Source organism: Amphiprion ocellaris, chromosome 10 (assembly GCF_022539595.1).
Source record: "Amphiprion ocellaris isolate individual 3 ecotype Okinawa chromosome 10, ASM2253959v1, whole genome shotgun sequence".
Lineage (NCBI taxonomy): Eukaryota > Metazoa > Chordata > Actinopteri > Pomacentridae > Amphiprion > Amphiprion ocellaris.
Genome location: NC_072775.1, coordinates 24,545,336 through 24,559,437, shown reverse-complemented (window position 1 = coordinate 24,559,437; position 14,102 = coordinate 24,545,336). Strand labels below are relative to the sequence as shown.

The following is a 14,102-nucleotide window of genomic DNA, read 5'->3' as shown; positions in this document are numbered from 1 at the left end:
GATATCTGCCACTGGGACTGAAGCAGTGGTTTTGCTGGAAAAGGGCTCAGTATTCACTATGGGAGGATATTCTGTCTCCTGCACTATAAACTACAATGCACTACACCAATAGCACGGTTTTTCATGTACATCCTTTGTACCATGGCATATGAAACTCAAAATTATTGGGTTATTTATGGAGTCCTACCATAAACTTTCCATGTTTCGCTGTAATATGTCCTGCAACAAATGTAAAATTGTAATCTTGAAGGAATAGTTGGACATTTGATGACTAGAAACCACTAAGCTTGGCCAAGAAATTGTTCTGCACATAATCCTATGTAAAATGGGGCATTTTTGTTCTTAGATTTTCATATGAATAAAACTAATTAGATATATTTATTTAGGGTTAAATTAGTTTTAAAGTTGGGTGGTGGTGGCTCAGGTGGTAGACTAGGTTGTCCAGTAATTGCAAGGTTGGCAGTTCAATCCTCTGGTCCTTCGCATGTTGTCACTGAACCTGAAGTGTTGCTCCTGATGGCAGGCAGGCACCATGGGAAGTTTGTCAATGTGTGTGTGTGTGTGTGTGTGTGTGTGTGTGTGTGTGTGTGTGTGTGTGTGTGTGTGTGTGTGTGTGTGTGTGTGTGTGTGTGTGTGTGTGTGTGTGTGTGTGAATGGGAAACACAATGTAAACTGCTTTGAAAGGAAAGCACTTTGTAGAAAGGTTCTATACAAGTGCAGAACATTTAGATACCAGTCATTATGCTAAGCTAAGCTAATTGCCTGCTGGGTCAAACTTCGTTTGCAGTTATGACATGTGTGGTATAAGTGTTCTGTACCAACTCTTGACAAGGAAGTAAATTAGAATATCTGTTGAAGACTTTTAAGAAAAAAGTTCACCAAGTACCAGGAACAACTGATACAATCAGAACGCCGTTCTTGCATTTCATGTTTTACAAATCTGATTTTGCAGACAAACAAATGTAGCAAAAGAAGAGCAGAGCAATGTCCAACCTCACCGCAGAGCTGCATTTGAAAACATGTTTTACCTTTTATGACTTACCACAGTTCTATTTTTTCTCTCTTACAGTTCTTCTCACTCTCATTCACTGGCATTTAGAGCAATGTGCACACAGTAGTCCACTATGCTACCAAACTTTCACACACACACACAGCGTTTAATGTCGAAAGTTTACTTTTGTTACAGGTGCAGTAACAAAAGGCCTTTTAAGTCTGACTTGAAAATCTTTAGGAGAAATTGGCTCCAGCATTGAGGGGTTGAGGTATTGATTGTGGCCTCTGGCTCAGTCCAGGAAAAGATGGATAGATTTCTTTGAAATGCACTCTGCGTGAGAATATAAAGACTATTGTGTATTCTCACTCAGGAATAAATTGTTTCGTGACATATCTAGGGCCACCTTTTTAGCTTCAAGCTGCTTGCTTCTCTTGAAAAGGTAATGTTGACAGGGTGGAGCACATTCATCTGTACTCCCAGACTACCCACACCTCATAGAAGCTTTTATTGAAAGTTAAATCTCCTTCAGAGACTTGGCAGCCTCTTGTTGGGATATCTATTACAGCAGCTGTCGAGGCTGATTATATGGGGGTTGTGCCACGCACTGGCAGCGATATAAACCTCCTACAGAGAGAAGGACTATTATGATGCTATTGACTGATGCGTTCATCTGCATAAATGTGTAATCTCTTGACTCAGAGGCACCCGTTTTTATTGATGACATGCTACATGTGATCAGTGATACATTTTGTGTTTGATTTATGGCGCTCACAATGGTGAAGCCACACATTTAAGAATGCTTATGATGCTTTGTAATTTCTATAGGACAAGATGCTTTATTGTTTACCTCAGGACAGAACAATTCTGTAGCAGGTCAATAACAAGTTGCATGGAGACTTTCACAGCACTGAAATCTGATACCAAGAGCTTTGTGTAACAATCAAAGCAATGCATATTGATTTATTGCTTGTTCACGCTCTGTTAACCTATTTTAATGGTACCCTGTCTTCTCAGCAATAAGTTTTGTCAATGAAAAAGTAGTATGGGTTAGTGCCACCCACTGTTTTCAGATACATACAATCAGTCAGAAAACATCATTACCAAGAGACTATGCTTATGCTTAAGACTAGGCTTAACATCATTTTACATTCAGCATTTTTATGAGTTTGCTTTGTATCAATTTCTGGCATCACATACTCCTAAATATGTCAGATTCCTAGCCTTGTTTGAACAGGTGATTTAAATTGCAAGTACATAATGTAATTGTAATGCTAGCTTTTTTTTTGTTAATTTCTAACTGCTGCTACCTGAAAATGTGTGCAATTAACAGTAGAGATTTTCTAACGTCTTTTGTGTTTAAATAAACTGAGTAACAGGCGAGTCATTAATAGAGCAAAAGTGTTAGCAGTGTCTTTCGAGAAGATAAAGTTTTAAAATAAGTGACATTTTCAAAAAATCTAACCTGTCAAAAGCAAACAAGAAACCGGCTCTGCTTTATGGATATTCTTTTTGAAGGCTTTTTTCCTTTCGTGTTCTAAAGTCTCCCTCCACTCCCACTGACTTGGAATATATTTCACTCCTCACCAGTGCCATCGATTTAAATATCAAACACCAATAAGAGCCACCTTTTTGGGTTTGCTTGAGCTACACCATGCTGTGAGAGGAAGGTGGGTGGCACAGGGCGAAGTAACTTGGAACTATTGAGTCAAAATATTGATGGAACGGAGCCAGTCCCAGTGACGCTGCAGCCAGAGACTCATGTTAATGTTCTCCAAGTTACAGCTTGGCTACACAGACATGTCTATTTATTTCAAATTGACTGAGCATGAAGTACATGCTCTTTTTCCAGCACTGCCTTGAGTTTTGCATGGTCACTGCAGGGAGATGCAGGATGACCACAGCTTTATTCTGTTGGCCACTGCACAGTTTCAAGTGAACCACTGGGGGTTAAGAGCCTTGCTTATGAGCATGCCAGTGGTGATTTCAGATTTCCTTGCAAAGATTTTCAGCTAGTCTGGACAAAATATCACTGGTTACCCTGTTACTGCCACTTCACATTTCATCAGCAATTCACACTGCAGGTCCTATAGGCTGTGCACAATACTTTCTGTACAGTAGAACGATTGATTACAAAACTGCCTCAACAGAATGATGAACTAACTCTCAACCAATTATACAGTGGCAATTAACAGATGTTAAAGAATGCTAATGAGCTTCGGATAATAGCTCAGAAGAAAAACTATTGCATGGAAATAAACATTTTATGAGGTAAATATGGAAATTTTATCACATTTTGACACACGTATAAAAGTCTTTGTTTTATATTTACAAATGTAAATAAGAAAAGATTTCACACACCTCTGAATATAAAAGTTGAAAAAGAACATATTTGCTTTATATTTACCTTGAAGAGTTCTTGACAGTGGTACTTTATTTCGGTGAAAGGAACAATGCTGCAATTCAGAAATATTTTGATAAGAGTTAAAGAAATGCATGCAGATTTTTACCTGTATATAACTATATAGCTGTTGTCATCAAACACACTGAAAGCACAACAGCAGTAAAAGTACTTATTATGCAGATTGTCTAATTTGACAATGATATTTGTCCATGTTGATTGATGCATCATTATGTACGTATTGTTTTAATGCTAGAACCAATTTGAAGTGCTTTACATATTGCTGCTTAATCAATAAAAAGGCTTCTTATTTTATCTGGTGATTGTATGTTGCATAATAATTTGAATCTGCAAAGTAATCAGTAACATAACTTATAGACAAATGTTGTAGAGTAGCATTAAATTAAATTAGTTAAGGTATAACCCCCTTTAAATTATGCTGAAGTGCTGCACTTTGGTAGGCAAACTTGTCAGTAGTGTTTAAAAAAAAAAACAAGCTTTGAAAAACCTAAAAAGACATCTGATATAACTGGGCTGTAGTAGATGTACTATGAAACAGTAATCTAAATCTGCTTATTTCTTTTTGTTCCACTCTTCAGTGAGTATGGAAATAAAAGCAATTTAAAAATCCATTATTTTTTGTAAGTTTTTTAGAAGTTTGCATGATCTAAAATTTCATTTTTCCTCATATTACAGCATTGGAAATGCTTACAGCACTCTTTAGAACTAGAAAAGAACGCAGAGAGCGCAGTACTCCACCAAGGTTGTTCATTCCTTGTGTCATTTCCGACGGATAAGTCCCGATAAGTCCGCAGCGGCTGGTTTGTGGCACCCAAAACACTACTAAACTAATAAACAGTGACATATATTATGATTGAGTCACGTATATCATATAAACACACTGGGCAGTCCAGCTCCCAGCATGGTTTGTGTATTTCAGCTGTGTCTCACCAGTGCAGAGAAGCCTTCACTGAGGGCACAGGAATTATACACCTGGCATAATTGCTCATAGCTCCTGGAGCAAACTTCCTCAATCCTCTCTCCTCAAGATGCAATTTAGGAATCAAGATATCGTTTGTGATGATGCACCAAGATTGATTTCTGGGTCACAAGCTGCAAGACTAAGGGTGAAGGAGTCGAGGAGGCTGAAATCAGGGAAATGAGTTGAGCCTTCTGTCTATAGGTGACTTTCAACTGGTGGAAGTTGTTGCAGATGAAAAGTGGTGCGAAGGTTGATAGAAACTCTAATTGGCTGTTTCAGGCTTTCTGTTTCTTTGCAGCATAGAATCTGACAGTTTTGACCACAGCGTTAACTTAGAGTGTACCCAAAAACAACAAATAGCAATAACCGGACGTAACTCCTGTTCTGTGACTACATAGGAAATAGAACAATGGATGGTTTGCTATGTACTGAATTTGGCATGTTTGACAATGATGTTTGAACAGAGAAGACTGCAACTCAACGAGGATGTCAAGATGATAGAAATATGACATATGTTGTCCACTCTAAGTTTAACAAACCAGCGTTGAGGCAGAAAATATCAACCCAGCAGGGCTATCAGTGTATGGACAAGCTCTCCACATTGTTTGTGTAGCTTGTTTTTTACCTGTGATACTTCGACAATCAGTCCGTTTTCTATGTGATCCTCGAAAAAACAGACAAAGTAAAAAATATACCATCAGTTGCCCTATGAAGCTGGGTATTAATTATCCTGTGTTCTCCTCATTTGGCCACTCAGTTGCGCATGTACTGTAAATGTCACCAGAGAGATAAATCGGAAAACAAAAACCCCTGCTCTTAGCCTTTGTACAGCAGAATGTCAGAGGGAGCTTGTAAGAGATGAGATATTGGTTTTGGCCTGGCATAGATTCTGGCTCAAAGGACGTTCCCAAAGGCAATAAAATTTGTATGTCATCTGTGTTTAGAAACGTATTAGCAATGTGCCAGCAAACATTTTCAGATTTGCCATTTGTATTAATTTCTGGCAGGAAGCAGCATAATTTACTGTACATCTGTTATCAACAATGACTTAATGTAATCATGTATCTGAAACAGCACAGTATCATTTTGTCCAATTCTCCAAGTTGTCTGCCTTCTCTAAAATAACCAATACCAGTGTAAAAGCCATCTTTATATTTCACTTTTTTTTTCTTAACTCGGTATGAACTTCCAGCCACACATTGTTCTGACATCCCTTTTTTGTAGATTAATGAGTGGATTGAAAAGCACTTTGAGAGGGAAAAAAAGCTCAACTCTCACATTCTCTGTGTGGCCTTTAAGGTGCGACAAATAAAGGGGTATTTGTATTAATCGATCCCACGCCAAGCCTGGTTGAAGCGTGGCCCTAACGGCTGCTTGCTGTCATTTTGCAAGCAGCTTGTAAAAAGATTAGAGTGGCTTGGTGGAGTAAGGGCACATGAACAGCAAAGTTCTGCAGCCGGCAAAGAAAATAAATCAATTTATCCCTGACGGTGGTGCAGTTTGGGAACATAATGCCTAACAATGATGGAGTTTGGACACTTCATACTTGTCATTGTGAAATGGGACTGCCGTGTTGCTAATGATGGTAATGTATGTTGTGCCTCGCCTACTACAGTAATCCTTCACTCTGTCTCACTTAAATGCATCTCATTGTGTACTGCATTGTGAACGGCAATGAGAAAAAAAGACAAGAATTTTATATATATATATATATATATATTTTCATTCATTTGAGCAGCAAGTTAATGGAAAAACCGCATAACCCTATTCATTTCTTCCTTTTGTAACAGGCGATTGTAACTTCGAGAAGCCACTGGCAGCATGTGGATACAGTCAAGGCCGAGATGATGACCTTGAATGGGAGCAGGCAAATACCAGAGAGAAGTCTCCATCAGACCCATGGATGCCCTCAGGTAAGGATGGTGACACTGACACGGTGAAGACGAAAAATGATTCCATCACCATACTGAGAATACATCATTGCAATATAGGCACATTTGACATTGCCTGTTTTATGTGAAAAGCAGTATCTTGCTCTGAACAAATATGTTTTGTTTTGTTTTTTTACACAAAAGAATATTATTTTGTAAATGTATACAAGGGCACTTTAGAAAGTAGTCGGCCTCACCAGAAAACATCACAGGAGACAGCATGGTTGACTTCATCAGCACTCTGAAAATGCCAGCTACGCCAGCGGGATTTCCGTTTGGGAAACAGATGGAAATCAGGTTGTGCAGGTCAGATTAGTCAGGTGCATGGGGCAACAATTCAAAGCCACATTTGACTGCTTCTGCCACCTGTGCTGTTTGGACAGACACATTGTCCTAAAGCAATAGCATGCCAGCACAAAGATTTCCTCTGCTTTGTTCTTTGATCACTTTGAACATTTGAGTGTATGTAGACGGTGATACAAGGCTTTATATTGTACAATTATGTCTGCAGGTGAGACCAAGAACCTTTTGAAGTACCCTTGTTGATCACACTATAAAAATAGTTTTCATACCAGAGACAGATTACCTTATGTATTTTCAAATTTTCACCCTGGCTCGATTTATATTAGCTACTTCATTGCATGTTACACAAATATAGCTCTAAAGTTGTTAGAAGGTCTGAATATGGAAGAAAATTAGCTGCTGATGACAACTGACATAAAGGTTGAAAATGGAATATTTCACTCGGGTCAAGTGGGGAAGCTACAGAATATGTACAAGGATAAATATTCCAAGCATGCAACTAATTTGTAAGCACATTTACATGACAATTTTTTATCTGTTATGTTTTCTTTCATCAGAATGAAATTGAAATTAATGTCATTAAAGCATAATGATTTAGGTGTTCACATAAGACATTTTTACTCATTAGGCTTTTAAGTCAGACTAGAATTGGAATATAATATAATACTTCATGTAAACAACTTTAGTGTTAGAGAGTAATGAATATTAATTACAACTTGCAGGTGCATGTACTACTGTTAAAATTTTATACGCATTTGAAGAGAAAACAATATTTCAATTTTCTGCACTGGAGTTCCAACACTATTCTCTAGTTTAGTAATGATCTGAGATGCTGATGTAAATAGTTTCTGCAGAAGTATCTGTTACATAGAATCTTTGGTACAGTGATGTGAACTGAAACAAAAAGGCAACATTCGATATCAAACTACTCAGATCCATTTTAATTGAAGGTCTATCTGTCAGCCACATATTAAAATTCATTCAAATGCTTTCCCTGCATTTTGTTTCTGTCGCACGCAATTTGTCTCGTTAATGTTCCATTGATCGCTTTTCATTTGATTTGAAATGCAGAGATATCGCCGTCACTGAGCACAAGACACCTAGGAATTAGACTAATGGAATGACACCCCCCCTCCATGTTTTAACATAGGTAGCATTACTGACTAATGGATATTGTTTTCCTCCCCTATCTGAAGCCTAATCTCACAAAGGCTGCATCACAGATAGATTGCACTGGGCCCCTCAGTGACAGAGAGGGAATTAATTAGCAGGCCTTCACTAATTTTAAGCAGTGCCCAGTGCCCAGACCTGTTTGTGTGTACATCAAGATGATGTGTGTTGAACTGCCCCAGAGAAATTACTTTCAGAGGAGGGGGAAGTGCCTCCTTTTTCTATCGCAATTGATTAATGTCGGGACGCATGGAGGCCGGGCAAAGGTGACACTGAAATCTGGAAAAGCCTCGACCTACAAATTAACACCTGGCGCACCGTCTAAATTTAACATATCTGATTAAAATTACGTGTCTGGTTAAGAGGTGTCCCTGATTGTGCCTCCTAGTCTGAGTACACTTCAGATAGGCTTGTTTTCTACCTGCACGTCTTGAATTGTGTGTAATTAACAGGTTGCAGCTCTTTCTCCAATTCAGTGTGAGCACTCAACCTGCTGTGCAAAATTGTAATCTTTCCTCTTTGACCACATTGAAAGGGATGTGAAACGTAGTGTACTTGACGGGTGAAATTGTTTTATGGCTACTAGAGAGGGGGTCAATGAGTAAAAATGCATTTAGGTGAAAGCCACACTGGTGGAAAAAGCTATCTTACCTCTGATTGCTGCCTTACTCTCAACCTGCACTTATGAATCTTCACAAAACGACCTTATCATACTCACAGAACAGATTGTTTTCCTACCTGGTGTGCCAGGATAGAAATGGAATTGAAGTAGGCTCAGAGCAGAGAACAGCAGACAATACTACCTTAAATACCTTTTAAAATTGGCTGTAGACAGTATCTGTCCAAATAAGGGTGTTCTTAATGTCATTGTAAATGTATGATTTAAACGATGATTAAAGTCTTCCCTGCTCTGACTGAGCTGATCAAATCCTTCCCGAGGAGGTTCTCATATGAACTCCAGTTCTAGTATTTCTTAGAGTTTTGGATGATTTTACACTTTATGGTTCAAATTTATTGCTTACACTTCGTGCCAGTGTAGGAAGTGGTGTTCCCTTAATTTGGTGAGGAGACAGAGTGAAAGATGTGATGCTGAGAGCAATGTAGTGTGTTTGGCTTTTTCAGAGTGTTCAATTAGCCTTTTAACTGTTTTTTAACCATAACCACAATCTTTCTCCTATTTGCCAAATGTTCTAAATTATTCAGATTTTTGTTTGTTTGTTTTTGTTTTTTTTTAAAAACTCTAGCGATACCTTAACCACAGTTTATTGTAGGGCTACGTGATTTAGCTGAAATTTTTATCACTATAAAATGAATGATCATTTAAATGACCCATCTTTGATGAAGGCTAGTAGAAAAAGGCTTACTTCCAATATAACCACTTTTGCATGTTAGTCAAGGCACACAGGTAAGAATTTTATTGTTAATGAAACAACGAAAAATACGCAAACATACTTCCACACCAGTATAAATTATGAATCATTTTGCCTTGATACACATTAAATAAAAAAGGAAATAAAACCCGGAGGCCCACAGAGGGCAACCAGGGAAAAGCTGCTGTCCACAGTTTAATGTGGCCGGACAGGACCAATAGATGGGGACCCGTCATCAGCCTCCATGTGTAACCCAATGTCAAGTCTGTCAGCCCTCAAAGCAAACTGCTTGGAATGCATCACTTAGGTGGAGGTGGTGGTTGGGGGGCAGGGTTGTGGGTGTTTTTAGACTACAAAATGTCTTGCAAGGTTAATTGTTGATCCTCCCAAAGGCTCACCAGAGGTCTACGATGACGGAGGTGATGAGAGGCTCAGGCAGTCATGGGCTAGTGCATATCAGAAAGCCAACATGGAAGTCTTGGTGAAAGCGACAGAACTTGAAGGTATATGGTAGGCTGCTGAGCCTGGGTTTGTTCAATCAACCCAACTTTGTGTTGTGGTCGTGTTATAGCCAATGCGTTTAAGTGAAATTATTCAACATTCAGTCAAACAGTTTTACATTTACTGATGAAATATCTATCACTGGGATGTATTGCTATTTTTTGATTGCCAAAATCTATTGCAGTGAGCCAAATCTTTCCCATACAATGCCGTATTGCATCTGTCACGTGCAGATGTTGGCAATGGATGGAAGAGAGATGTCCTTAAACATATAACCACATTTTGCAATTGTTGTGATGTTTGCTTAGGATTGAAACTCAAGTATTTATAATTTGAAGTTGTAACTATTACTTGAGTGCCACAAAAAGAAGATGATGATATTAAAAAGTAGACTATAGCCATCAGTCCTTGAAAAGAAAAGGCCACATTCATTATGCAACAATATGACTTCTTCGTTTTAATAGAGGTTCATAACCTTCAGACCTGAAAGTTGCACACTATCATTTATGTGTATGCAGAAATATGTTTGAAAGGCCTGTGGAATCAGTAGGAGACATCCTGAATTATGCCACTGTGTCAGTGTGGTAAATATATCGAGGCGTTAAGCAGAGTTTGATGTCAGCCTGCCATGGAATCTCTTTCATCCTACAAAGTCACAGTGCGAAAGACCTAGCTGGCCTAATTCCATTTCAGCATGTAAATAAGAGTACCAAAACAGAAAAGTGAAATGAAACGCAACTAGGAAAACAAGCTCTCTGGTCAGAAGAAGAGACAAACAGTGCCTGAAACTCTTGGTTGTTTATGATGATATGCTCCCTATCTAATTGCTATGTCTGGATGGAGAGTCGCCTTGTTTATCCCTCCATACAGCACTGATTGCATGCTTTGGCTCCTTTTAGGGTGGTTCAGCCCAGTTCTGAGGCTGTGCATGTCTGCTTGGGCACTCCTGCATGTGTTCATCTCCAAAGCCAACTGGAGAAACCCCTGGCAGAACTGACACTAGCTGTCCTATTATTACCAACAAACTCATCTGTCCTGGACAATGATAATAAAACCATCTCAGCCAATACTCATTGAGCTTTAGAGAATGGAGCTGGATGCACTTCTGTCATAATCAGGCATTGGTCTGGATTGCACATTATTTGAAAACAAAATTACCACACTTGAATCAAAGACATTCGGAACGTGCCATAAAACTGATTTTTCCTCTCAAAAAAACAAATGCAGCTGACTTGATGAAGAAGTTTGCAGTGACTTGTTGCAGGGGTGGAGTATCCAGGTACCAATAAGAAGGAAGCTGTTTTTAGTAAACCCCAGCTGATGCAGACGCTGCCTCTTGTCTGATAGTGTCATGCATGCTGTTAGCATTAGGCTACTGCTCCCTGGCTCTCCCCTGAGGCCCATTCCAGGGAATAAAGCAAGAGGAGGAAAGAAGGTCCTCTAACTGAGATTAATTTGGGTTTTTGTATTCTGCTTGGAACAATAGCAAATGCAGCTCCAGCTAAATCATTTATTGTTTTATACTTAATGTCTGCCCTAAATATGTTTCACGAAGGAAATTGAATGTTTTTGTCCCACTGTTGCACAGGGTCTTTGTTTTGAAAGCTCCGTATGTGTTGATAATAACACCTAGACAGTCGTGGAAGATTGGCAGAATGAGCTTTTTCATAGGGTGACTGTGATCTTCTCTCTTTCTGTTATGTTCTTCTTCATCATATTGTGTTCATGCAAATGCAGCTCGCTCTTTAACCCAGAAGGATGCCTATTTTTTTTTAGAGTCCGGCTGTTGCATATTGATAAGACAGATCATTTTAAAAGGCAAACTGTTCACACTTTGGCCATTTCGGTCAGGCGGTAATGAATTGACAAAGCCCCTTTATCTTATCTGCACAATAAGTGTTGTTTATGGTGCTGAATGTGCTGTTCAAATGAAAGAGGAGAAGGCTAGCCACTTAAAATATGAGAAGAGAGAACACCCACTGACTGAAGGACGTCAGAAATTTAATCAGAATTTAAATCACATCAGCAAAAGATGGGATTTGCCTTTGCGGAGGGAGCGGCACCATATTGTAAAATAAGCTAATTGCTTTTGAGCCATTCACAACTATGTGTGGAAATCACTCTGTACATGGCATTGGCAAGGTTGTGAGGTTAAGGAGAAACCCCATTATATGATTAGGGGACAAAATGGAAGAGCAAATTACGACGTGTGATCAATCCGTGAATTAATTCCTGGGTATGACATACTATGATTTTCAATTTAGTATGTTTGTGGGCTTGGAGAAATATCCTGCGCGCTGAGCAAACAGCTTACCCATTACGATAAACAGGATTAAGACAGTACACTGCACTCATGATGCAGTCATGATGAAGGACATATTTGCATTCAGTATCTTTTCTGGATCTTAAATATGCATGGTGTGAACAATAAAAGCTGATGATAAATGACTCACGTGAACAACCTCTGTTGTGTAATGGGTTTGTATTAGAAAAACGGGCCATTAAATGGCCTATTTATTGCAAAGGAGTGCCAATAGAGCAGACTGCATATTAAGATGACATTAAGCCATTAAGAATTGCTGGTGATTGACATGCAGCAACAAAGGGAGCGTAATAAGGGTCAGTTGTTTCACCTGAATAAAGCATTGAGGCTGCAACGTGTTCCGCATGATGGACGGTTCTAGGTGAATCTTTTTGACTCTGTCAAAGAGACTTGCCAGGTCCTTCATATGGAGAGCCCAAACTTATTCAGTGTTATTTTATCAGGCTCCTTTCATGTTTCAAAGGACGCAGGGAAACTTCTGGAAAATTGAGTGGAGGCCATGGCTGCTCACATTAACAGCCTAACCCTCACAGCGAGAGCATTTTTGATTGGTAGCAGACAGTGAGAATAGCCCTGTCTTCATTGACATTTCCGAAGTGGCAGCTGTGCTTTTCTGCGATGGTGACCTCTGTGAATTTTATTAGCAAATGAGACTTGGAGGGTTTGGGTTTAAAGAGTGCCCCTTCATTCTGATTTCCCCCACATAATGATTTTCACAGAGTTCAGGACCTGAATGGAGGAGAAATAATGAGCGCTAGTCATTATTGCAAATTATATCCTGTGCTCGGACCATCACTCAACTCGTAATTAATATAAATACCTGCAACCTATAGACTTTGATGATTAGAATTAGATAGTACCCTGTATGTGTGAAGTAAATTATATCAGTGTATTCCCATTAAAAAGACTTTTTTCCCTTTTTAAGTAGAGTAACAAGGGCTAAATGGAGAGATGTATGAATGTAGCTACTTAACGATCTTGCTTGGGGTCTTTTGCTGCACCATCCATTATTCTGCATACTCACTGTGCATTTTATGTAAAATAATGTGTCTTGAAGGAAATTCATTGTTTGTCTTTTTAAAGTTGGATCTTTGGATCGTTTTCAGTCATACCACCAAAAAGAAGTATAAATTCAGGAGAAATTAGTGACAGGATTCATGTACCTTTTGTATTGGGCCACTTCTTCACCAAAACTCTACACCTCCTGCGAGACAGACTCGAAAGACATGAAGCTTTATTGCTGGAAATATGGAAAATAGGATGTAGTAGTTGTCACATTGTTGAAATTATGATAAGCTGTCATTTCTAAATTGAGTTTATTTCATAAAACACATCATAGGCCATTAACACATTACTGATATTACTTTCTGCCATTAAATGAAACTATTTGTTTAGTAATGACCAGTTTTCCAACAGTTTTTTCTCTTAGCAGAAGGAACTTCTCTTCCCATATGGACTGACAAAATCTGTGGCCAACTCCTAACTGTTCTGCCAGTTGAGTGAGCTGTCGGGCCGAATAATTAACCTGATGTAAGCCTTCCCCTGGAGTATGTCCACAGTTCTCTCTGTATTGCTCATAACACCATTCAACCACTAAGTCTGTTATTTTGGATTACTTAGTATCCATCTGAACTTGAACATTTGTGGGTTTACAATTGCTGGAAAATATTTAACAATAGAATGCACTTGTTAGATTGCACACAACCTTGCGAATGCTGAACAGATATGCAGCTTTCAAAGCTACAGTTTCGCAATTGTTTAGGTTTGTTGTATGTTATCATTGATGGAAATAGCAGTTAGAAAACGAACTGGAAAGTTGTTGTTATCCTTAAGTTAAAAAAAAAACAGTTAACAAGAGAAATTGACATCAAAACTTTTGTGAGACCTTCTAATTCATGCTTGATCAATGTCATAAGAGTACATACATGCTGTAGAGTGTGATTACACAGTAATCGTTTTGTGCATAGCCCCTTTTCAGGTATTGTGTCCCTGTTAATAGTTTCTATGCCATTCCAGAAAAAAGAAAATCACACTATTATATCCAAGCAGTGCCCTTCATTTCTAAAGAACAGCAACATGAATGTATGTAGCAGGAACATTTTATCTTCAACTCATTCATTTTTCACACCA

General features: G+C 38.7%; 1 protein-coding gene across 9 annotated transcripts in view; it reads left to right on the top strand.

Annotated features, from left to right (window-relative positions):
* LOC111576970 (protein tyrosine phosphatase receptor type M) overlaps positions 1-14,102 on the top strand; it is a 178,745-nt gene that overhangs the window by 36,881 nt on the left and 127,762 nt on the right. For all 9 annotated transcript variants that reach the window (XM_055014635.1, XM_055014637.1, XM_055014636.1 and 6 more), the window contains exon 2: positions 6,165-6,287. In XM_055014635.1, coding sequence (XP_054870610.1) covers positions 6,165-6,287 — 123 coding nt within the window. The remainder of the gene's footprint in view (positions 1-6,164; positions 6,288-14,102) is intronic.